The sequence below is a fragment of the Rhopilema esculentum genome, chromosome 4 (genome assembly GCF_057945365.1).
Source record: "Rhopilema esculentum isolate cy_ngs chromosome 4, ASM5794536v1, whole genome shotgun sequence".
Lineage (NCBI taxonomy): Eukaryota > Metazoa > Cnidaria > Scyphozoa > Rhizostomeae > Rhizostomatidae > Rhopilema > Rhopilema esculentum.
This window is the reverse complement of record NC_142818.1, coordinates 2,374,742-2,399,562: the sequence shown is the minus strand read 5'-3', so window position 1 is coordinate 2,399,562 and position 24,821 is coordinate 2,374,742. Positions and strand designations below refer to the sequence as shown.

The 24,821-nt window shown below is 36.8% G+C and overlaps 3 protein-coding genes across 7 annotated transcripts in view; 1 reads left to right on the top strand and 2 right to left on the bottom strand.

The window, feature by feature from the left end:
- The window catches only part of LOC135690746 (docking protein 5), a 48,752-nt gene that overhangs the window by 23,702 nt on the left and 229 nt on the right, over nt 1–24,821 (top strand). The window contains exons 5-6 of one of the 5 annotated variants that reach the window (XR_016145202.1): nt 11,732–11,904; nt 16,066–17,870. Coding sequence is in view for 1 of the 5 variants with exons in the window: in XM_089115099.1 (XP_088971225.1) it covers nt 11,732–11,823 (92 nt within the window). In the remaining 4 variants the exon portion in view is untranslated. Of the gene's footprint in view, nt 1–11,731; nt 12,103–14,493; nt 14,633–15,031; nt 15,162–16,065; nt 17,871–24,821 lie in introns of those variants that run through there. The other 4 variants (XR_016145198.1, XR_016145201.1, XR_016145197.1 and 1 more) reach the window with 4 other exon arrangements.
- On the bottom strand, nt 12,454–15,356 carry LOC135690744 (uncharacterized). Its single transcript, XM_089115090.1, has 3 exons — nt 15,096–15,356; nt 13,605–14,767; nt 12,454–12,872 (listed from the first exon to the last, which is right to left on the bottom strand). The coding sequence occupies exons 1-3, from the start codon at nt 15,340–15,342 to the stop codon at nt 12,795–12,797; spliced, it is 1,488 nt and encodes a 495-aa protein (XP_088971216.1). The 5' UTR covers nt 15,343–15,356; the 3' UTR covers nt 12,454–12,794.
- On the bottom strand, nt 18,988–20,285 carry LOC135690887 (ankyrin repeat domain-containing protein 66). The gene is made up of 3 exons (XM_089115396.1): nt 20,116–20,285; nt 19,353–19,464; nt 18,988–19,119 (listed from the first exon to the last, which is right to left on the bottom strand). Exons 1-3 carry the CDS (start codon nt 20,283–20,285, stop codon nt 18,988–18,990), a joined length of 414 nt encoding a protein of 137 aa, XP_088971522.1.

The window sequence follows — 24,821 nt, the reverse complement described above, 5'->3', positions numbered from 1 at the left end:
ATCAATAAAATCGAATACGAAGAGATGAGTAATCTCAAAGATCATTAGAAACCATTTACCATTACATTCTATTGATGCCTGAGAAAGAAGTTTCTCACATACCTTCAGAAGTCAGTTCTGTCTCAAAGTGAACGAGTGATGGGGTGACTTGTTCAACTTCAGGCAATGGCTGGTTGGATGTTGGGCTTTCAAAGTCAGCCACAACCAACGAGATTTCTTGTTCATCGATGATCTTTTCTTCCGAATTTTCTTCTTCATCCTCCTCAAAGAGAAGATCTGGTATCTCCTCTGCAGGTTGGGGCTCTGAAGTAAATCAAAGAACAATCAATAAAATCGAATACGAAGAGATGAGTAATCTCAAAGATCATTAGAAACCATTTAACATTACATTCTATTGATGCCTGAGGAAGAAGTTTCTCACATACCTTCAGAAGTTCGTTCTGTCTCAAAGTGAACGAGTGATGGGGTGACTTGTTCAACTTCAGCCAATGGCTGGTTGGATGATTGGAATTCAAAGTCAGCCACAACCAACGAGATTTCTTGTTCATCGATGATCTTTTCTTCCGAATTTTCTTCTTCATCCTCCTCAAAGAGAAGATCTGGTATCTCCTCTGCAGGTTGGGGCTCTGAAGTAAATCAAAGAACAATCAATAAAATCGAATACGAAGAGATGAGTAATCTCAAAGATCATTAGAAACCATTTAACATTACATTCTATTGATGCCTGAGAAAGAAGTTTCTCACATACCTTCAGAAGTCAGTTCTGTCTCAAAGTGAACGAGTGATGGGGTGACTTGTTCAACTTCAGCCAATGGCTGGTTGGATGATTGGGTTTCAAAGTCAGCCACAACCAACGAGATTTCTTGTTCATCGATGATCTTTTCTTCCGAATTTTCTTCTTCATCCTCCTCAAAGAGAAGATCTGGTATCTCCTCTGCAGGTTGGGGCTCTGAAGTAAATCAAAGAACAATCAATAAAATCGAATACGAAGAGATGAGTAATCTCAAAGATCATTAGAAACCATTTAACATTACATTCTATTGATGCCTGAGAAAGAAGTTTCTCACATACCTTCAGAAGTCAGTTCTGTCTCAAAGTGAACGAGTGATGGGGTGACTTGTTCAACTTCAGGCTGGTTGGATGATTGGGTTTCAAAGTCAGCCACAACCAACGAGATTTCTTGTTCATCGATGATCTTTTCTTCCGAATTCTCTTCTTCATCCTCCTCAAAGAGAAGATCTGGTATCTCCTCTGCAGGTTGGGGCTCTGAAGTAAATCAAAGAACAATCAATAAAATCGAATACGAAGAGATGAGTAATCTCAAAGATCATTAGAAACCATTTAACATTACATTCTATTGATGCCTGAGAAAGAAGTTTCTCACATACCTTCAGAAGTCAGTTCTGTCTCAAAGTGAACGAGTGATGGGATGACTTGTTCAACTTCAGGCAATGGCTGGTTGGATGATGGGGTTTCAAAGTCAGCCACAACCAACGAGATTTCTTGTTCATCGATGATCTTTTCTTCCGAATTCTCTTCTTCATCCTCCTCAAAGAGAAGATCTGGTATCTCCTCTGCAGGTTGGGGCTCTGAAGTAAATCAAAGAACAATCAATAAAATCGAATACGAAGAGATGAGTAATCTCAAAGATCATTAGAAACCATTTAACATTACATTCTATTGATGCGTTAAAAAGAAGTTTCTCACATACCTGCAGAAGTCAGTTCTTCTTCTAGTTGAACGAGTGATGGGGTGACTTGTTCAACTTCAGGCAATGGCTGGTTGGATGTTGGGCTTTCAAAGTCAGCCAAAACCAACGAGATTTCCTGTTCATCGATGATCTTGTCTTTCGAATTCTCTTCTTCATCCTCCTCGAAGAGAAGATCTGGTATCTCCTCTGCAGGTTGGGGCTCTGAAGTAAATCAAAGAACAATCAATAAAATCGAATACGAAGAGATGAGTAATCTCAAAGATCATTAGAAACCATTTAACATTACATTCTATTGATGCCTGAGAAAGAAGTTTCTCACATACCTTCAGAAGTCAGTTCTGTCTCAAAGTGAACGAGTGATGGGGTGACTTGTTCAACTTCAGGCAATGGCTGGTTGGATGATTGGGTTTCAAAGTCAGCCACAACCAACGAGATTTCTTGTTCATCGATGATCTTTTCTTCCGAATTCTCTTCTTCATCCTCCTCAAAGAGAAGATCTGGTATCTCCTCTGCAGGTTGGGGCTCTGAAGTAAATCAAAGAACAATCAATAAAATCGAATACGAAGAGATGAGTAATCTCAAAGATCATTAGAAACCATTTAACATTACATTCTATTGATGCCTGAGAAAGAAGTTTCTCACATACCTTCAGAAGTCAGTTCTGTCTCAAAGTGAACGAGTGATGGGATGACTTGTTCAACTTCAGGCAATGGCTGGTTGGATGATGGGGTTTCAAAGTCAGCCACAACCAACGAGATTTCTTGTTCATCGATGATCTTTTCTTCCGAATTCTCTTCTTCATCCTCCTCAAAGAGAAGATCTGGTATCTCCTCTGCAGGTTGGGGCTCTGAAGTAAATCAAAGAACAATCAATAAAATCGAATACGAAGAGATGAGTAATCTCAAAGATCATTAGAAACCATTTAACATTACATTCTATTGATGCCTGAGAAAGAAGTTTCTCACATACCTTCAGAAGTCAGTTCTGTCTCAAAGTGAACGAGTGATGGGGTGACTTGTTCAACTTCAGGCAATGGCTGGTTGGATGATGGGGTTTCAAAGTCAGCCACAACCAACGAGATTTCTTGTTCATCGATGATCTTTTCTTCCGAATTCTCTTCTTCATCCTCCTCAAAGAGAAGATCTGGTATCTCCTCTGCAGGTTGGGGCTCTGAAGTAAATCAAAGAACAATCAATAAAATCGAATACGAAGAGATGAGTAATCTCAAAGATCATTAGAAACCATTTAACATTACATTCTATTGATGCCTGAGAAAGAAGTTTCTCACATACCTTCAGAAGTCAGTTCTGTCTCAAAGTGAACGAGTGATGGGATGACTTGTTCAACTTCAGGCAATGGCTGGTTGGATGATGGGGTTTCAAAGTCAGCCACAACCAACGAGATTTCTTGTTCATCGATGATCTTTTCTTCCGAATTCTCTTCTTCATCCTCCTCAAAGAGAAGATCTGGTATCTCCTCTGCAGGTTGGGGCTCTGAAATGAATGGATTGAGAAATACTGGTGATTTATTTTGAACTTGGAATAATGAATTCTTCAGTCTTAGTATGTTGTGTTAAAATAGGTACCTTGTTTTTTAATGAAATATGATTTTATTTCTGCCATTGTAAGCATTCTTTTGAAAAAGAGTGATTGCCTTAACCAAGGAAGTAAATGATTGTAAACAATCTTTAGGTACCTTAGAACTGACAGAATACATAAAAGAAGGAAAGAGAAGAGTTATAACTTACCGATGTTAATGCACATTTCGATGACTTCCTGAGATTCTAAGCTTACAGAGTTGTCAAGTTGGTTACATCTGTCAATTCGCCTGCTTGATGACCTTAATTCTAGACCAGAATCATGCGAATTCTCGTTAAATGCAACGACTTCATGGTCTTCTTCGTGCATAGCTGCATTTGCATTTTCTGTTACACTCCCATCTTCATTTGTCATCAATAACGACTTGATGTTCAAGAGATTTGGATCTGAAAGATATTTTTCAATCTTAAAGATGCAACTTATTTTGTAACCAATTCACTGAGGCTATGCAAGTATGGTGTTTGAAATTCTAATTACTTTAGACAAGGTTTACGTCTTTGGCTACTGCAGATAGGTACCCAACCTTTGCTTCAGGAAATATGTGACCGCCGCAAAAGTTAAGCGTTTATTTTTAAGGTGTTAGATACATTTTATTCTCAAACGTTTTGCTTCTCTGCGAGCCTTACTTATTGCTCCCCGGAGTTACCAGTTCATGACAAAAATCAGACTTTTCAATCCGGTATTTTGATTCCACTTTACCAAGCTTAAACGGTTGGGCACCTTCGGCGATAAAGAAGAGATGGGACGTGGCTCCACAGACCACAAGGTTTTCTAGAGATGGAGTTTTCACTTGTGGGACGTGGCTCCACAAGGATTTCTAGAGATGGGGTTGTCACTTGTGGGACGTGGCTCCACCGTTGGCACTGGCGTTGTTTACAGGTCCCTGATATTTCAACTCCTCCGTTTTGACCAAAAATCCTTCAATCCAAATCATTTACCATTTTGAAAGCATCACCTCTAATTGTACCCCGACGAAACTTTTTCATTGCACATTTTTAAATATATTAGTCAATTTAGGCAAGAATGCTTCGTTTTCCTCTTTTCTTTCCTATTGAACTTTAGCTCGAACGTGATGTTAAGTGTATATTCAACTCTATAACGAGGTTATTAATTTTAAAAAGGTTTTTCCATCAATTAAAAACTCTTTTTTCCAACAATGAAAGATTGTACTTCGTGAGTCTATTCGGTAGTAAATTTAGCTTTTTGAAACAGGTCTGTTCTGTATCCACAATAAAAGACTTTACATTTCAGATATATGGAATAGCTTTTAACAAACCTACCGATGAATTCAATTCTCCTCTCGTGCTTTGATCTATAGGTCTGAAGCATTTCATATATCCTAGAAATGATTGAGATTGTATTAGTGTGGGATAGCTGTGCTCTTTCAAAATGATTTTATGGAAAGCGGCTAAATTTTACATTGGTTGCGTTCACTATGAAATTATCACAAAGGCTTTGAGAGTTTGTGTTTTACTACAACTAACAATTCACTTCTCGTTAGGACTTTAAACTTAAGATTCTTAATGCTAAAACAAGTATAGCTTTGTCGGTTTACTAGCTCAAATTTCTAATGAAATTTTCAATTGTATTGCTGTACCTTTTCTGGCGAAATTGAAGAGCCTTGTCCTCTGCGAGGCTGCTGTATCTTGTACGGTAGATCTCTGCACCATAGCGTAAGAGGATCTCAACACATTCTTCTTCTCCTTTGATGATCGCCAGCAACAAGGGGGTCCTGTGTTGAAAAAGCAAAATATCAAGTATTTACATTTCGTTACATATAACTTTTATATGCTTTCTTAATATTGGATCATTAGCAACACCAATTGAAATAATTAGATAAGAACCTTTTTTAGATTGGCTAAATAACGAGGAGCAATAAATCTATATATTGAGGCCTTGTGCAATGTTAACAAAGTCAGTTGAAGTATGCTATTTTAACGAACAACTACAAAATTGATTTCCATAAATCCTTTAAAAATTGATTCAAACCATACTTACTTTCCGATCGTCTCTCTGATTTCTGTTTCTGCTCCACTTTTCACTAGCAATAAAACCACATTTGGCAACCCAGCAAGGACTGCTTCGTGCAGTGGCGTAGATATATGCTGTGAAAATTCAAGTTTTATGAGTGGGAGTTCTTAAGTATTTATGAATGCATGCATTCTTTACATCAATCAATATATGAATGCTACATTTTAATGATTTTTAGACTTCAAAGATTCAGCATAGGTTAATGAGTAAGAGAGGCTCGTAAATCATCATCTGTATTTATAGATATCTTGCGCTGTTTCTAGCTGTAGCCTTGTTTTTTCTGATTACCCTATGGTGTTGATCATAGAGTTCTACTTTTACAAGGCATTACCAAACAAGAAACCATTCCGGAATCGTTACGATATCGTGGATTGTGTTGACTTGCTCTGAAATCTTAATCAAGATAGTTTGCGATGAAGCAGTGTCTCATTCTTTTTTCTTGTTGTTGAAGCTAATTGCATCAATAATGCAAGAAAGAACTTTTTCTAGTTATGTTGAAGATCTTCTAATAACAGAGTAAAGGCTTTCTATTATCATACACTTTCTATTTTGGTTGTCTTTGTTCAGGTGTTCTTTTATCCAGCATATAAGAATAAACTTATAGCAAGGTGACTTACCATATCTCTTGCATTCACATTCACATGCACTTGTTTCACCAGGTATTCTGCAATCTCCATTTTCTTTCTGAAAATGGCGTAATGCAGTGGTGTGGTCCCTGCGTGGTCAGTTCGGTTGAAGTCAAACTCTATTCTGTAGAATACTTTGACTATATCCAAATGTCCGTTTTTGATTGCCTGTTCAAAAAGAATCGTCATCAGGATTGGTGACAGATTACTACAGAAGGAAAGAGATCAAATTCAGCCACTTTCCTCTCCACTTTAAAAATGTTGGTTTAAAAAAGAAAATGATCTATAAAGTTGCCTGAAATTGTTACCTTAAATTTCAACCATGTTTAATAGCAGTGAGGGGTGCCAACGTGAAAGGAAAGGTAGGTCGCAAAAATTGACACTAATGATCAGGGCCATATTTAAAGAGAGATGTAACTTACCATAAAAACAGGACTCCTCCCAAATCTGTCAATAGTGATTTTGCCATCAGCATCCAAAATGAGCCGTACCACTTGAATTCTGCCGGCGAGGCATCCATAATGCAGTGCCGTTCTGCAAAATTGCAATATAATTTATGCAACCTTTATCTATAGATAACTAAAGAGACTAACGTTTTTCACGAAGAACGCAACACCTCAAATTGCTAGATAGAAAATTAAAATATCAAAGAAAACATTAATTCTTTAAGTTTGTAGACCCCTTTGAACCTTTCAAAGATATCATTGATTTCGTTTCAGGAAAAATAAAATATAGAGGGAGGCGGATAAATTTTTATGGGCACTGTAAAGACACAAACAAATGACACAAGACACAAATAAAATGTACACTAGTGGTGAGATATAACGCAAGAACAGAATAAAGATAATGTAATGTGTAATGACTTTATTGATTTTAGATAGCACGAATACAAATGATTTGAATTCGTTTAAAAGGTTAAAATATATATGAAACAGATAAGGACTATTAACAAAATCTGTTAAAGAATAGAAATCAAATTTATTTAAATAGGAATTGTCAGAATATCTTGAAAACATTTCAAACTAATATGTTCTGCTTTTTTTTTATTTGATTTATCATAAAGAAAATAGATTAAAACGAGGAATAAATAAAGCTGATTGCCAGATAAAGTTGAATTAAATATGTCTTCTTTAATTAGTTAGTTCTCTAAATATTAAGACATCCTATTGTTAAAAACTTTTAAGAAGAACATACCGTCCTTCGACATCCTTCTTGTTGATATCAACTCGTCTTTTCTTTAAAAGACTTTGCAGTTTCTGAATCTTGTTCTTGTACGCGGCTCGGTGTAACCTTGGAAGATCCCAAAGGTTTAAGCCGTCTTCATTCGTACTCGCTGTTGAGCGGTGAAAAAACTTCGACAACATTGTCAATCCTTCTCAACCGACGTTCACAACTCAACTGATTAAAAATGTTAACCAAAGATGATAAGTTACAGATTGTTCGTAATTTGACGTCATATCAATGAAGGATTATCCATCGTCATAGTTGATTTGGAAGCGAAAAGCCTGGTACCTAATTTGCGTCTTTACAAAAAGCGTTTCCAAAGCAGAATTTGGTAGAAGGGCGAATTAAAAGAAAAGAAGGACAAGTCTTACTGCTAAGATGATCAAAAAACCTTTCAATCATGGGTGTTCATTGATAGACTGTGTATTTATAAGCATCTCAGATTGTTAAAGCAGACAGTTTTCAGATCTGACGTCACTTTTACCGCTTGAATACGAAACCTAAGTTTTATCCAGGAAAATTCTACGACCACCAGAAGAATCGCTTACTTTTCGATTTTTCACAAACAAAGTGTTTTCTTTGAAACAACAGAGTACGGTGAAAATTCCCATTTTCGATTCTGATAAGAAAAAACCTTATCTTGTCGATAATTCATACAAGTGCATTTTTAACAACTTAGAATTACTATCCAGAACAAATATCTACGATAAAATGTTCACAGGGAAATCTCAGAAGCCATTTCGTTTCTAAACTCATGGGGGAGGAGACAATTAAAGAATTCAACAGCTCGTTATATTTTCCATTGCCAATGAATCATAAAAAACATTAGAAAAATAATCCAAAATAATTATGAAGCGTTGATAGTAGGATCAGTACAGCACATAGAGGCCCCATGGAGAGCTTGGATTACTCGGGTGTAAAGGGCGAGAGAGAAGAAATAATAGTGAACTTGAGATTCTGTTGGTTATTGATTAAGGAGAACCAGAAACAGTAAGGGATACATATTGCATGTAGAAAATGCATAGAAAACGAATGTTGCTCCAGACATTGAGGTTTACTTTCAAGTTAGGGGTCTGGGACACAGGCTACATTGTTGAAGAGCGATCTTCCCAGTGGCGGATCCAGACTACCGCCATTACCGCTCGAGCGGTAGTCAGATTAGTCAAAAATTTATAGAAACAAGGATCATTTTCATGTTTATCCTACTACTTTAATTAAACCATAATTAATTATTGAAAATATTTGATCGCGCTGCAAACCAGGCCTTTCTTCCTAGGAACATGCCTGAAATTTCCACAGAGACAGAAATATTTTTTAATCCATATCGCTATGGAAATTGCGTGCCAATTGCCGAGCCACATGTTTGCAAATAGAAGGCTAGCATGGGGGGATGATGAAATCTTGCTTGCTAGCTAGGGGGGTTGAGTCGGTGTAGAGCGGATTCGAGCTGCACTGAGCGGTAGTCACCTTGCCTAAACCAATCAAATCGTCAGAAATCACTGCCAACCTGGGGGGATGCATACAAATTTTGTTGACAACCAATGAACAACCGAGTTGACTACCGCTCAGATGGGGGGTTGAAGTAGTACTGCCGCTCAACGCGGCTCAAACGTTACAGAAAGATGGGGGGATGCCTACATATTCTGCAAGTGGGCAAACTGTAACTTCAAAGCCGATGTGACCAATTATTCTGTACAATACACAACTATTCGTAGGAAGTTATTTTAAAAGAATATTAAATTAAAAGTCAGGCCCACAATATTCGCCAAAAGTATGATTCTTTGTTTAACAAAAGTTGCTCTCAATAATTGCAAATTTTATCTAGCTTTTTAAACTTAGTAATTTTCAACAGGTCTGATTTTCATAAGTAATTGTCCGACTAAATGCGAGTTTTAGGCGACACTTCGAAATTCTGCCAAATGTATCTTTTTTTCTAATTCGATGGTGTTCCTCGTCTAAATGCCGTGAATTTTTTCAGAATATCCATCCTCAGAATATTGAATAAGATTATTCATTTCTTCTCAAGCTTGTTGTAAGGATACATGAAATTTCAGTAAAGCACCGCTTGTCTCTTGAAAATGGTCTACATAAGAAATTATAGAAAGCAATAATCATTTTAGAAAACCGGGTGTGACCAAGAAATGGGTGTGGTTTAAAGGGTGTGGTCAACCCTCTATCTCATTTCGGCGGTAGTCAGATTTTTGGCTGGATCCGCCACTGCTTCCTTATTCATATGAAGAGCGACCTCAGACATATGAATGAATGAAATGGATAGATTAATAATGATGTATCTACCGAAAATTAATTCAACAAAATTTTTAGATCAAACGAGGGTTTTTTGAGTCGGTCCTTTTCAGGCAGAGCTGCTGAGAAGGCGGGTTGTCGAGGAGAACTCTCCCTCACGTTGCTACGGGGAAGTGAGGCTGGTGAAGCCAGTTCGGCAAGAACAGATCGAAAGAGCACGCCGGAAAGATCACATTTTCACACTAGAGAAATATTTACGCTGTCATTGTGACATATCCAAGGCATCTTTGGTCATTGACAGTAAACAACACACCATTTCTGTTGTTTAGCAGTGGATTTGAAGGGCCTATCACTTCACATTATGGCTGAAGCAAAAGTTCTTGTTCTCGGTGGATGTGGTTTTGTTGGGCGCAATTTGGTTGCATATTTGATAGAAAACAACCTGGCCAGCATGGTTCGTGTAGCAGACAAAATGCCACCCAAAACAGCATGGCTTAATATCCACCCAGGGGCGGATCTGTGTAGTAGGACGCTCCCCAGATCACATGACCTTTTATAATCACGTGACAAGTACTATTTAATCCGAAGCTTTGTAAAGCGTAGTTGAGTTTTCTTCGTATCCTCGTTCAGTTAAGTTATAAATCTTGAATGATTATCAAGATATGAAAATGTAAAGAGTGTGTTTCCTTGCTCTACCATCTCAATAATATAAATAGAAGCACCTCTCACATCTAGGGGGGGGTGCTTGAGCACCCGTCAAATCATTCAGGATGTTATATTTTGAAATTTCAGAGTAGGCGGACACTAAATCAGAGGTTTTCATTTGTATTCCGCCGAGAAAATCAATTTCTGTCCCGTCTGAGCACTTCTAGCCCGCTCTCTGTATTTTCAAAGCCAGTTAATTTACGGACCAGACTGTGTTGCTTTTTATCGTTGTAAATTTCAAGTACCCCCTGGTCTGTGCTTTAGTCTTTCACAAACTAACTATAGCCAATCAGTGGTGACCTTGAGCACCAGTGATTGAAAAGCAACCAATCGGCTTCTGATATCGCGGGTGCTCACTTTTGGCGGGAGCACCCCCTATTGTCAAACGTAGTTCAAATTTTCATTTAGGCAGGCGGAAGAAGCATGTTGTAGTTGTTGGTAGAAATGGCGATCGCCAGTCACAACAGAAGTGACGCGATTTCTTTTGAAATTTTAATAGAACGAAAGCGTGTGTAATGAGGTGAGGCCTATATTTCATTTTTTAAACTTGAGGCTTTTAATTTGGTGTTTATGAAACTTCTATGAATCTCAATTAAATAGCCAAGAGCTCAGTCTTACCGACCTATTGATTGCCCAGAAAATTGTCATCTTCCCAAAATCATTAACCAGATATTAATTAGCACATAAACTGACAGAAACATTAATGATATTTATTTCATCTATTAGAAGTAGCTGTATTTTAAAAAAGTTTATTAAGTAGTCAGAATGATGGAAGAAGAAATCAAATATTTATTGTTTTTATTTTAACCGAGAGAAAAGAAATCACAATTGTTTCTTAGTATCATTTTGTTGTATTTTATGTATCGGTTTCATTTGAAAAAGCACATTGCCGGAAGTTGAGCAGATAATTGTTTTAAAATCAAATATTGAAAAAACAGGTATTGACAACCCTTTCTCTTTGAATGTCCAAAAGAGATTCTAAGCAGCATAAACTTTGAAGGGCATGACACCAGCCCCACCCAAAACTGAACACCCCTCAAATTTTTTTCTGGAGCCGCCCCTGTGAGCCCACCATAAGAAAATCTTTGAAGACTATCGAGTTGTTCTCAGTCTACCTTCAACCATCAGCAAAATTAAGTATATCTGGGGATTGTGAACTTGAAGTTTCAACAGAAGAAATCATACTCTTTGATGTAAAATGCTCAAATGTGAGATTTGTTTCATGGCCAATACCATCCTTACGGCGGTTTGGTTTTGATGCCACTAGGTTTACTTTTGAGACTGGAAGTTAACAAAGCAATATTTTATGCAATGACAGACACAAAATATATCTTTAATTTAGTCATACATCTATATTTTATCATTATGCACATGCTCAAACTTTCTGACTTGGATCCTCTTTTAAATGCATCTTGTAAAAAGCTATAAAAAGAAAAATCATGCTTACTATCATTTTACCAAGTTTAATACAAACTTAATAAAATTACTGTAACTTTATCATTTCTTGAATCTAAAACTAGGAGCATGCTTACCATAATTTCTTAAATAATGATTTCAAGTGTATATGGGTTATTTATGTCTTTCTTCTGCAGACGCTGTGACACTGGGGAGGGTATGTTTGTTTTCAAGACTAAAGATAGTGAAAGAATCCATCAATTGGTGCAAAGCTATGCACACCAACTAGCATTTGATTCCAGTAAATGCTTATCAGCTTATGACAGTGACAATGACAATTGCATTTTTCGTCCACTTCCTCCAGTTCCAAGTGAGTAGTACAGTGCATTTATTGAAGCATTACAATAGAACTGTCAAAAAAATCCATCAAGTGACCAGATAAAGCTTTCTACATAGCAGTGCTGTATCACATGAACAAATTGTGTGTGTTTTCTCAGTTGTCAATACAGTTGATGTCCTCTTTCTCAATCTCTCTAGGGAAACTTCCATTTGTTTGAGTTAGCAAACATTTGAAATAATAGATGAAACTAAAACCATACTTGAAAACCATCTCCTTTGTAGCATTTCTATAGTCCTCAATCCTCCACCTTCTCTATGGCAACTTCTCTTGGCCTTGTTATAGTGTCATTCCATATAACTTCCTATTACCTCATTATCTCAAACCAATGTTCAGTAAGTATTTTTCATCCCTTTCTAACATTCAGGAGATTAATGGAATTGGGAAATCCTTACTTTCTGCTTTAGTTGGCAGTCATCAATCATTGCACACATAGGCCTAACCTTGATGAAATTGTCAAATACTGTCTTTTCAAGATGATATTCACTGTAAGTCAAGCAGTCTGTATTATAAATGAAAAATACCATCTTAATTTCTTTTTCAGCCTTAGGTAGATATGTCAACACCCAGTCAAAAGAAACTTTGGCCATAATGATTGAAAGTTTCTGTGTATCAATTCCGTTTTTTGCCTTCAAGAATTCTCTGAACAAATACACAGGCACTGAAAATATAGATAAACCCTCATATGCCATGATTTTCTCTACTACAAAACTCATATTCTCACAATATTGTTGACTCTATTTGTTCAACAATGTTCATTAAATAAATCAACTTGCTTTTTACATTTTTAGTTAAGTCATACCAATTTATGCTACTACGACCATAATAAAATTGTCAATTTTGTTTGGTTCGATTTTTGGTCCTTAATCAAAATTAGTTTTATAATCTTCGCTTCTCTTGGCTTCATTTCCCCAAAAGCTGCTATCTTCTGGCACATTTTTCTACGAAATAAGTACACATTTAATGTTTAAAGGCTACTAATTGCAGCACTGTTTTCAAAGAGGCGCTATCGGATAACTAACTCCCGTCTGCGTGAAACTTGTACGGTGCAGAATGACAAAACAATGAATCTTGCTTGAATATCAAGGCTTCTTGAGCATTTTCCAAATACGCAGCAATTTGATGAAAACGGGCAAAAGAATACCTATCATTAGATTTGTCAACAATTTCTAACAATCTAAGAATGGAAGGTTCTGTGTTGTTCTAATTGCCTAATATCTCTTTTACGAAACAAGATTCAATGATAGGTATTACTGATAGAAAGTTTTTTTAAGGGACTGTTATATGGCCAAAAAGCAACAGCATCCTGAACTTCAATCCTAGCCAGAAAAGCTGGAACAATACAATAATATCGGCCAAAAGTTCACCATCCCAGGATTTAACTTCATCTCCAAGTCATCATTGCTGTTGCTCTATTCTCCCTCTCTCCTCACGTACAATTTTGTTTCCGTCATTAGAAGTGTTTATGCATCCAGTCTTAGTTGAGATGTCACTGACAATCATGCAGTATTAAGCAAAACTGTAATGGAGGAGGGGAGGAGAAACAACTTTTAAATCTGTCCTACTTTTGTTTTGGTGTTCTAACAATTCACCTTTGCGAGCTAGGTCGTTGATACTCTTTTTCTACCCATCGTAATACAAATAAACATGACAGATAACAGAACTAAACTTACCAAATTTAAGTTTGATTCAAGTGCCTTGGTTTCCCCGTCAGTACTGTTCAAAGTTCCTTCATGCTCAACCAATTCTCTGCTCATTTCGTTTTCCAATCTGTCACATTTTTCATTCAGTTCCTTTTTCTCAGCCGATAGCAAATCAATCGTTGCTTTGAGCCCTTCAAGCTCATAACATGCCTCATCATATTTGCCGCGAAACTTTATTGCATCGGCCATTGAAACCGTGTACACATTCTCCATTGCCCGTAAATTGTTCTTTGCTTTTCGTAGCTCTTCATTTAGCGACTCATTCTGCTCTTCCAAATTCACAAAGCTTCTTAGACGAAATTTCAAATTGTCAATCTCAACTGAAAGATCAGCTTTTCTTAAGTTTAAAGACGAAATTGTTCCACGTTGCTCTATGGACACCTCTTGAGTCAGTTTATGTTCTCTTTCAAGGTGATCCAACTTGACACGATAATCGGAAATTTTAGATATTAAACTGTCATTTTCTTCTTGTGCCTCCAATAGCCTTACGTGTTCTGTTTCCCACTTCTTTTGTAGCTGAAATATTCCTTCTTCTAGATGTGTTCTCTCCTCATCCTTTTGCTTGACAATGTCTTCGATCTTTGAAAGCTCAGTCAAACATTTTTCCATCTCTTCTTGTGTTTTCTTCTCTTGAATTTCCAATTCATTTAATTTGAAAGACTTGACCAATAGCTCCTCATTTTCTTTTTCGAGAAGCCCAAGTAAAACTTCGTCTTTGTTTTTATCCTTCATAAGCTTATCGGCTTGCAAACGAAGCTGCTCATTGTCGGCCTCCAAGTTAAATTGATACTCTTTCATACCTTTCTGCATGTTGACTTCCTGTTCAAGTTGCTTGCTTAAAACTCCCACTTTTTTACAGAGTTCTTCGTTCAATAAAGCCAGCCGTTTGTTTTCATGGACGACATCTTCCTTTTCCACTCGCTGCTTTGCTGCACCATGCAGGCGCGATTCTATTCGTTTGAATCCATCGTCAACATAGTTGAAAGAACATTCGATTTCGTCAAGCAATTTCACAAATTGGTTGCAGTTTGTCTTAATCTTTTCAGCTTCTTCATCATACACAGAAGTACCAGTTCTGGATAGTACCACATTGTAGTAGGGACCGAGTTTCTTGGATGAAGCAGCGTTATTCCCTGCAAACAGAGTGAAACCAAAGTCAAGATTTCCCTTTCTCGTTTTCTGCTAAAATTTTCATGCTAAATAGAAATACGCTAGACCGATTGAACCAACTGTTTTCTCTTTAAATATATATTTAACTAATGGTTATAGCGTCGATTTATCATGAAAGTCAAATTGAAGAGTCCAAGCGAGCAAATATCTATATCATAACTCTAGTAAGGGGAACTGTTTCAGCCAATCAGGAGTTTTGTTTACATTTTAGTAATTTTGCCTTTCAGAGGATACAATTCGAGAGTCGAAATTTCTTTGATAGACTAAACATAAAATGGCTTCTGATAATACCTGACGGATATTGCTTCTCGAGAGAGCCACCTGCGAATTGTTCCGATGAACCTTCGTCACCTTGTGGCACAAGTTTGATTGATGTTGGAATATCCCAGATATTGATTGACAATGACTTTTCTTTTTCTTGAATGACATTGTTATTCCATTCGCTCGCCTCCTCCTTATAAACAGGCAGTTCCTTCTTCGGCTTTTCTGATGGATCTGAAAGAATTGCAAAAATTGATCGAAATGATGACACCTTCATCTGCTCAATATTTTAAAAGCGGTAGGTTTTAGCGCTCCATGAAAAGAAAACAGAAAATGTGCATATTGAAAAAAAATGAAACATAACGTACCAGACGACCCCTGGTCTACGTCAATTGGAGTAGATGAAGAGAAAGATATTGGAGGTTCCAATACAACCGAAGGATCTTCTTCATCCTCCTCAAAGAGAAGATCTGGTATCTCCTCTGCAGGTTGGGGCTCTGAAGTAAATCAAAAAACAATCAATAAATTCGAATACGAAGAGATGAGTAATCTCAAAGATCATTAGAAACCATTTACCATTACATTCTATTGATGCGTTAAAAAGAAGTTGCTCACATACCTGCAGAAGTCAGTTCTGCTTCTAGTTGAGTAAGTGATGGGGTGACTTGTTCAACTTCAGGCTGGTTGGATGATTGGGTTTCAAAGTCAGCAAAAACCAACGATATTTCCAGTTCATCAACGATCTCTTCTCCTGAATACTCTTCTTCATCCTCCTCGAAGAGAAGATCTGGTATCTCCTCTGCAGGTTGGGGCTCTGAAGTAAATCAAAGAACAATCAATAAATTCGAATACGAAGAGATGAGTAATCTCAAAGATCATTAGAAACCATTTACCATTCATTACATTATATTATTGCCTAAAAAAGAAGTTTCTCACATACCTGCAGACGTCAGTTCTGCTTCTAGTTGAATAAGTGATAGGGTGACTTTTTCATCTTCAGGCTGGTTGGATGATTTGGTTTCAAAGTCAGCAAAAACCAACGATATTTCCAGTTCATCAACGATCTCTTCTCCTGAATACTCTTCTTCATTCTCCTCGAAGAGAAGATCTGGTATCTCCTCTGCAGATTGGGGCTCTGAAGTAAATCAAAGAACAATCAATAAAATCGAATACGAAGAGATGAGTAATCTCAAAGATCATTAGAAACCATTTACCATTACATTCTATTGATGCCTAAGAAAGAAGTTTCTCACATACCTGCAGAAGTCAGTTCTGCTTCTAGTTGAATTAGTGATGGGGTGACTTGTTCAACTTCAAGCAATGGCTGGTTGGATGTTGGCGTTTCAAAGTCAGCAAAAACCAACGAGATTTCCTGTTCATCAATGATCTCTTCTTCCGGATTTTCTTCTTCATCCTCCTCAAAGAGAAGATCTGGTATCTCCTCTGCAAGTTGGGGCTCTGAAATGAATGGATTGAGAAATACTGGTGATTTATTTTGAACTTGGAATAATGAATTCTTCAGTCTTAGTATGTTGTGTTAAAATAGCTACCTTGTTTTTTAATGAAATATGATTTTATTTCTGCCATTGTAAGCATTCTTTTGAAAAAGAGTGACTGCCTTAACCAAGGAACTAAATGATTGTAAACAATCTGGAGGTACCTAAGAACTGACAGAATACATAAAAAAAGGAAAGAGAAAGTCATAACTTACCGATGTTAATGCACATTTCGATGACTTCCTGAGATTCTAAGCTTACAGAGTGGTCAAGTTGGTTACGTCTGTCAATTTGCCTGCTTGATGACCCTAATTCTAGACCAGAATCATGCGAATTCTCGTGAAATGCAACGACTTCGTGGTCTTCTTCGTGCATAGCTGCATTTGCATTTTCTGCTAAGCTTCCATCTTCTTTTGTCATCAATGACGACTTGATGTTCAAGAGATTTGGATCTGAAAGACATTTTTCAGTCTCAAAAACGCAAATTATTTTGTAACCAATTCACTGAGGCTATGCAAGTATGGTGTATGAAATTCTAATTATTTTAGGCAAGGTTTACGTCTTTGACTACTGCAGATAGGTACCCAACCTTTGCTTCAGGATATATGTGACCGCCGCAAAGGTTAAGCGTTTACTTTGGAGGTGTTAGTTTAATTTTTTTAATTTTTTCTTAAACCCTTAATTCTTTTTTTAATGGTTGTAGATTCTTCAAAGCTTTAATCCTTAATTCATTTTTTTATTCTCAAACATTTTGCTTCTCTGCGAGTATTACTTGTTGCTCCCCGGAGTTCCCAGTTCGTGACTTAGAATCAAACTTTTCAGTCCGGTATTTTGAATCCACTTTACCAAGCTTAAACGGTTGGGCACCTTCGGCCATAAAGCAGACATTGGGACGTAACTCCACAAGGTTTTCTAGAGATAGAGGATTTTCACAATAAAAGACTTTACATTTCAGATGTATGGAATAGCTTTTAACAAACCTACCGATGAATTCAATTCTCCTCTCGTGCTTTGATCTAAAAGTCTGAAGCATTTCATATATCCTATAAAAATGATTAAGATTGTATTAGTGTGGGTTAGCTGTTCTCTTTTAAAACGATTTTATGGAAAACGGCTAAATTTTACATTGGTTGCGTTCACTATGAAATTGTCACAAAGGCTTTGAGAGTTTGTTTTTTACTACAACTAACAATTCACTTCTCGTTAGAACATTAAACTTAAGATTCTTAATGCTAAAACAAGTATAGCTTTGTTGTTTTACTAGCTCAGATTTCTAATGAAATTTTCAATTGTGTTGCTATACCTTTTCTGGCGAAATTGAAGAGCCTTGTCCTCTGCGAGGCTGCTGTATCTTGTACGGTAGATCTCTGCACCATAGCGTAAGAGGATCTCAACACATTCTTCTTCTCCTTTGACGATCGCCAGCAACAAGGGGGTCCTGTGTTGAAAAAGCAAAATATCAAGTATTTACATTTCGTTACATATAACTTTTATATGCTTTCTTAATATTGGATCATTAGCAACATCAATTGAAATAATTAGAAAAGAACCTTTTTCAGATTGGCTAAATAACGAAGAGCAATAAATTTATATATTGAGGCCTTGTGCAATGTTAACAAAGTCAGTTGAAGTATGCTATTTTAACGAACAACTACAAAATTCATTTCCATAAAGCCTTTAAAAATTGATTCAAACCATACTTACTTTCCGATTATCTCTCTGATTTCTGTTTCTGCTCCATTTTTCACTAGCAATAAAACCACATTTGGCAACCCAGCAAGGACTGCTTCGTGCAGTGGCGTAGATATATGCTGTGAAAACCAAAGTTTTATGAGTGGGAGTTCTCAAGTATTTATGAATGCATGCATTCTTTACATCAATCCATATATGAATGCAACATTTTAATGATTTTTAGACTAAGAGCGTCAAAGATTCAGCATAGGTTAATGAGTAAGAGAGGGTCGTAAATCATCATCTGTATTTATAGATATCTTGCACTATTTCTAGCTGTAACCTTGTTATTCTGATTACCCTATGGTGTTTATCATAGAGTTCTACTTTTACAAAGCTTTACCAAACAAGAAACCATTCTGGAATCGTTAGGATATCGTGGATTGTGTTGACTTGCTCTGAAATCTTAATCAAGATCGTTTGTGATGAAGCAGTGTCTCATTCTTGATTCTTGTTGTTGAAGCTAATTGCATCAATAATGCAAGAAATAACTTTTTCTAGTTATGTTGAAGATCTTCTAATAACAGAGTAGAGGCTTTCAATTTTCACACACTTTCTTATTTCGGTTGTCTTTTTCGGGTGTACTTTCAACCAGCGTACAAGAATAAACTAATAGCAAGGCGACTTACCATATCTCTTGCATTCACATTCACATGCACTTGTTTTACCAGGTATTCTGCAATGGTTACCAGGTATTACCAGGTATCCATTTTCTTTCTGAAAATGGCGTAATGCAGTGGCGTGGTCCCTGCGTGGTCAGGTCGGTTGAAGTCAAACTCTATTCCGTAGAATACTTTGACTATATCCAAATGTCCGTTTTTGATTGCCTGTTCAAAAAGAATCGTCATCAGGATTGGTGACAGATTACTACATAAGGTAGGAGATCAAGTTCAGTTGCCTTCGTCTCCTCTTTAAAAATGTTGGTTTAAAAAAGAAAATGATCTATAAAGTTGCCTGAAATTGTTACCTTAAATTTCAACCATGTTTGATATCAGTGAGGGGTGCCATCGTGAAAGGAAAGGTAGGATCAGGACCATATTTAAAGAGAGATATAACTTACCATAAAAACAGGACTCCTCCCAAATCTGTCAATAGTGATTTTGCCATCAGCATCTAAAATGAGCCGTACCACTTGAATTCTGCCGGCGAGGCATCCATAATGCAGTGCCGTTCTGCAAAATTACAATAGAATTTATGCAACTTTTATCTATAGATAACTAAAGAGACTAAAGTTTTTCACGGAGAAAGCAAAACCTCAAATTGCTACATAGAAAATTAAAATATCAAAGAAAACATTAATTCTATAAGTTTGTAGACCCCTTTGAACCAAAGATATCATTGATTTCGTTTCAGGAAAAATAAATATAGAGGGAGGAGGATAAATTTTTATGGGCACTGTAAAGACACAAACACATGACACAAGACACAAATAAAATGTACACTAGTGGTGAGATATAACGCAAGAACAGGATAAAGATAATGTAATGTGTAATGACTTTATTGATTTTAGATAGCACGAATACAAATGATTTGAGTTCGTTTAAAAGGTTTAAAAAAATATAAAACAAATAAGGACTATCAACAAAAGCTGTTAAAGAATAGAAATCAAATTTATTTAAATAGGAATTGTCAGAATATCTTGAAAACATTTCAAACTAATATGTTCTGCTTTATTATCATTTGATTTATCATAAAGAAAATAAATTGGAACGAGGAATAAATAAAGCTGATTGCCGAATAAAGATGAGTGAAATATGTCTTCTTTAAAAAGTTCTCTAGAAAGCAAGACATTGTACTGTTAAAAACTTTTAGGGATAACTTACCGTCCTTCGACATCCTTCTTGTTGATATCAACTCGTCTTTTCTTTAAAAGACTTTGCAGTTTCTGAATCTTGTTCTTGTACGCGGCTCGGTGTAACCTTGGAAGATCCCAAAGGTTTAAGCCGTCTTCATTCGTACTCGCTGTTGAGCGGTGAAAAAACTTCGACAACATTGTCAATCCTTCTCAACCGACGTTCACAACTCAACTGATTAAAAATGTTAACCGAAGATGATAAGTTACAGATTGTTCGTAATTTGACGTCATATCAATGAAGGATTATCCATCGTCATAGTTGATTTGGAAGCGAAAAGCCTGGTACCTAATTTGCGTCTCTTCAAAAAGTGTTTCCAAAGCAGAATTTGGTTGAAGGGCAAATTAAAAGAAATGAAGAACAAGTTTTACTGCTAAGATTATCAAAAAACATTTCAATAATGGGTGTTCATTGATACACTGTGTATTTATAAGCATCAGGTTGTTTAAGGAGACAGCTTTCAGATTTGACGTCACTTTTACCGCTTGAATACAAGGTTACTCTTGGTCCCTTTTGCGGAAGCAATGTTAGTGTTTGTGAAAACAGTAAGTGAATGGGATGCCCCCTTGGAGGTACAAAGAAAGAAAATAGATGTACAAGGAAATAAAATAGATAATGAAAGGCCACAGAGGAAGATCCGAAGATTCCCACAATAATAGCTAACATCATTGGTTCTTTGGGAATCTGCAAAACAGACGTAGTAATAGTACCATTAGATAGCTTTTGCCGAAGACAATAAAAAGAAGTAGGGAGAAAATGCCCATTAATCTATTAAACAATTTTATTCCAATTAATTTTCTGGAAGAAGGGCAACTAAAAACGAATCCAATGAATACCAAAATTGTTCGACCACCAGAAGAATCGCCTACTTTTCGAATTTACACAAACAAAATGTTTTCTTAGAAACCTCAGAATACGGGAAGGATTCCCATTTTGAATTCTGATAAGATAAAACCTTATCATGTCGATAATTTCTACAAGTACATTTTTAACAACTTAAAATTACTATCCAAAACAAAAATCTACCATAAAATGTTCACTGCGAAATCTCAGAAGCCATTTCGTTTCTAAACTCATGGGGGAGGAGACAATTAAAGAATTCAACAGCTCGTTATATTTTCCATTGCCAATGAATCATCAAAAACATTAGAAAAATAATCCAAAAAATTATGAGACGTTGATAGTAGGTTCAGTACAGCACATAGAGGCCCCATGGAGAGCTTGGATTACTCGGGTGTAAAGGGCGAGAGAGAAGAAATAATAGTGAACTTGAGATTCTGTTGGTTATTGATTAAGGAGAACCAGAAACAGTAAGGGATACATATTGCATGTAGAAAATGCATAGAAAACGAATGTTGCTCCAGACACTGAGGTTTACTTTCAAGTTAGGGGTCTGGGACACAGGCTACATTGTTCAAGAGCGATCTTCCTTATTCGGACACAGGATGTCAAAGTTCCCGAAGAGCGCCCTCAGACATATGAATGAATGAAATGGATAAATTAATAATGATGCCCATTCGTCTTAATTTGTACCCTTCAAATGCAAGTAAATAAAGAAAAGGCTTAATTTAAATGAGGCCAAATTCTGTCTGTGACATATTCAAGTTATCTTTGGTCATTGACAGTAAACAACACACCCTTTCTGTTTAGCAGTGGATTGAAGGGCCTATCACTTCATATTATGGCTGAAGCAAAAGTTCTTGTTCTCGGTGGATGTGGTTTTGTTGGGCGCAATTTGGTTGCATATTTGATAGAGAACAACCTGGCCAGCATGGTTCGTGTAGCAGACAAAACGCCACCCCAAAAAGCATGTTTTAATATACACCCAGGGGCGGATCTAGGGGGGGAGCTATGGGTGCTTTAACACCCGTCGAATCATTCAGGATGTGATATTTTGAAATTTCAGAGTAGGCGGGCACCAGGGCCGTAAATCTGTCATGTCAATTGGGGGGGGGGGGGGGTCAGCAGTGCGAATGAATATAAAGTGTGCAGTGGGTCATGGCACCCCCAATTTATGGAGTGTGTTAAGGAAACAATTTGAGTGGCAAACAACTTAATACATAAAAAAAGATTTTTAGATTTACTACGGTTTTTCAGCTCTATTGAAGGTATTTACAGATGTTTCTTAGCTCGTTGACTTTTTTATAGCTGAGTTGATAACATTTTTAAGAGACAGCTCGAATAAATTAAACATGGGGGCTGAGAATCACATTTAGTGATGTAGGAGGACCCACCATGGTTGGGGCCGACGTGAAAGGAAATTTTTGAGATTATACCTTCTAAATAGCTATAAAAGCATCTCCCTGACCAAGTTTAACAAATACTTTACCGTTCAGGATAGAAAAATCGACTTTTCTGGGAGAAATTGGGAAGGGGAATAGTCTAGTGACAGATGTCGGGGGAAATGCTTAAACTCTAGTGACAGACGTTGGAGAAAAGAAAGAATAGGTGTTTTCTATTCGAGAGCGAGCGTTTTTCTTCTTAAAACCATGTCAGATTCGAAAAAAATAAGGATGTATCTAAGAACATATTCGGGCTCCAAATGACAATTTTCTTAAAAAAAGTCGAGGCTGGGCAAAATTTATTGCATTCTAATAATTGAAAGTTTAGTCATTGCTTCTCTCTATATTAAATGCAAAAGTACTTCTTTGCTGAAGTGGTACTTTTACGCAGATCAAAAATTAGCGTAAATTACGCAAATTAATTTTACTCCTTGCCCTCTTTGTCTTTTGACCTTGTTCCTTGTTCCTTGTTCCGGTGCAGTTAAAATTAGGGAGCTATTATGGAGGTCTTGGTACCGTAATTTAGGTTTTGAGTTAGGATTTTTATAAAAAGGCGTGTATGAAAATATGTGTAATATGGGTTTGTCGAGACATATGGCGACGATTCTTTTCTTACATGCTTTTTGAGATTTATTCAAGGAGAGACCGATGGATAAGATATTGGGGGCTCATCCCCTCCATGGGCATCGTCACCGACTCGACACCACTCTGCAAACATAAATAACAGCCATCTACAATAGTCAACTTGCGCTTGACACCATGGCATAGTGGCTGAGGTATGTTGCAATAACACAGCAAAACTTAGTTTGGTTCTAACCCAGTTACCAGTACCAGGGATTCCTTTCTTTAAAAGAAAATGACGATAATTTCTCAAAAAAACGTTTTGCTCCAGATTTTTGGGGGGGTCCGGTCCCCCCCCCGTCCCCCCGGGATTTACGGCCCTGGCGGGCACTAAATTAGAGGTTCCCATTTGTACTCCCCCGAGAAAATCAATTTCTGTCCCGTCTGAGCACTTCTAGCCCGCTCTCTGTATTTTCAAAGCCAGTTAATTTACGGACCAGACTGTGCAACTTATTATCGTTGTAAAATTTCCAGCACCCCCTGGTCTGTGCTTTAGTCTCTCGCAAACTAACTATAGCCAATCGGTGATAACCTTGAGCTCCGGCGATTGTAAAGCAACCAATCAGCTTCTGATATCGCGGGTGCTCACTTTTAGCGGGAGCACCCCCTATTGTCAAACGCTGTTCAAATTTTCATTTAGGCAGGCGGAAGAAGCATGTTGTAGTTGTTGTGTAGAAATGGCGATCGCCAGTCACAACAGAAGTGACGCGATTTCTTTTGAAATTTTAATAGAACAAAAGCGTGTGTAATGAGGTGAGGCCTATATTTCATTTTTTAAACTTGATGCGATGCAAGAGATCAAATTATAAACCTCTGGGTTTTTATGTTGGTGTTTATGAAACTTCTATGAATCTCAATTAAATAGCCAAGAGCTCAGCCTTACAGACCTACTGATTGCCCAGAATATTGTCATCTTCCCGAAATCATTAACAAGATATTAATTCGTACATAAACTGACAGAAACATTAATGATATTTATTTCATCTATTAAAAGTAGCTGTATTTTAAAAATGTTTATTAAGAAGTCAGAATGATGAAAGAAGAAATCAAATATTTTCTTTTATATTTAACCGAGAGAAAAGCAATTACAATTGTTTCTTAGTATCATTTTGTTGTATTTTATGTATCGGTTTCATTTTAAATAGCACATTGCCAGAAGTTGAGAAAATAATTGTTTTAAAATCAAATATTTAAAAAACAGGTATTGACAACCCTTGCTCTTTGAATGTCCAAAAGAAATTCTAATCAGCATAAATTTTGAATACCAGCCCCACACCAGCCCCACCCAAAACTGAGCACCCCTCAAATTTTTTTCTGGATCTGCCCCTGGAGTCCACCATAAATCTTTGAAGACTATTGAGTTGTTCTCAGTCTACCTTCAACCATCAGCAAAATTAAGTACATCTGGGGATTGTGAACTTGAAGTTTCAACAGAAGAAATCATACTCTTTGATGTAAAATGCTCAAATGTGAGACTTGTTTCATGGCCAATACCATCCTTACGGCGGTTTGGTTTTGATGCCACTAGGTTTACTTTTGAGGCTGGAAGGTAACAAAGCAATGTTTTATGCAATGACAGACCCAAAATATATCTTTAATTTAGTCATACATCTTATATTTTATCATCATTCACATGCGCAAACTTTCTGACTTGGATCCTCTTTTAAATGCATCTTGTAAAAAGCTGTTTTGTTACCTTTTGATTTTTGGAAAACCCTGCTTACTATGATTTTACCAAGTTTTTTAGAATAAAAAATACAAACTTTATAAAAT

Coding starts and splice junctions, on each gene's coding strand:
- LOC135690744 (XM_089115090.1), bottom strand. CDS start 15,342: ATGAAGGTGTCATCATTTCGATCAATTTTTGCAATTCTTTCAGATCCA. Junction 14,768..15,095: donor CGAGAAGCAATATCCGTCAG/GTATTATCAGAA, acceptor CTCTGTTTGCAG/GGAATAACGCTGCTTCATCC. Junction 12,873..13,604: donor TTGAATCAAACTTAAATTTG/GTAAGTTTAGTT, acceptor CTTATTTCGTAG/AAAAATGTGCCAGAAGATAG.
- LOC135690887 (XM_089115396.1), bottom strand. CDS start 20,285: ATGTTGTCGAAGTTTTTTCACCGCTCAACAGCGAGTACGAATGAAGAC. Junction 19,465..20,115: donor AAGAAGGATGTCGAAGGACG/GTAAGTTATCCC, acceptor GTAATTTTGCAG/AACGGCACTGCATTATGGAT. Junction 19,120..19,352: donor GGAGGAGTCCTGTTTTTATG/GTAAGTTATATC, acceptor CTTTTTGAACAG/GCAATCAAAAACGGACATTT.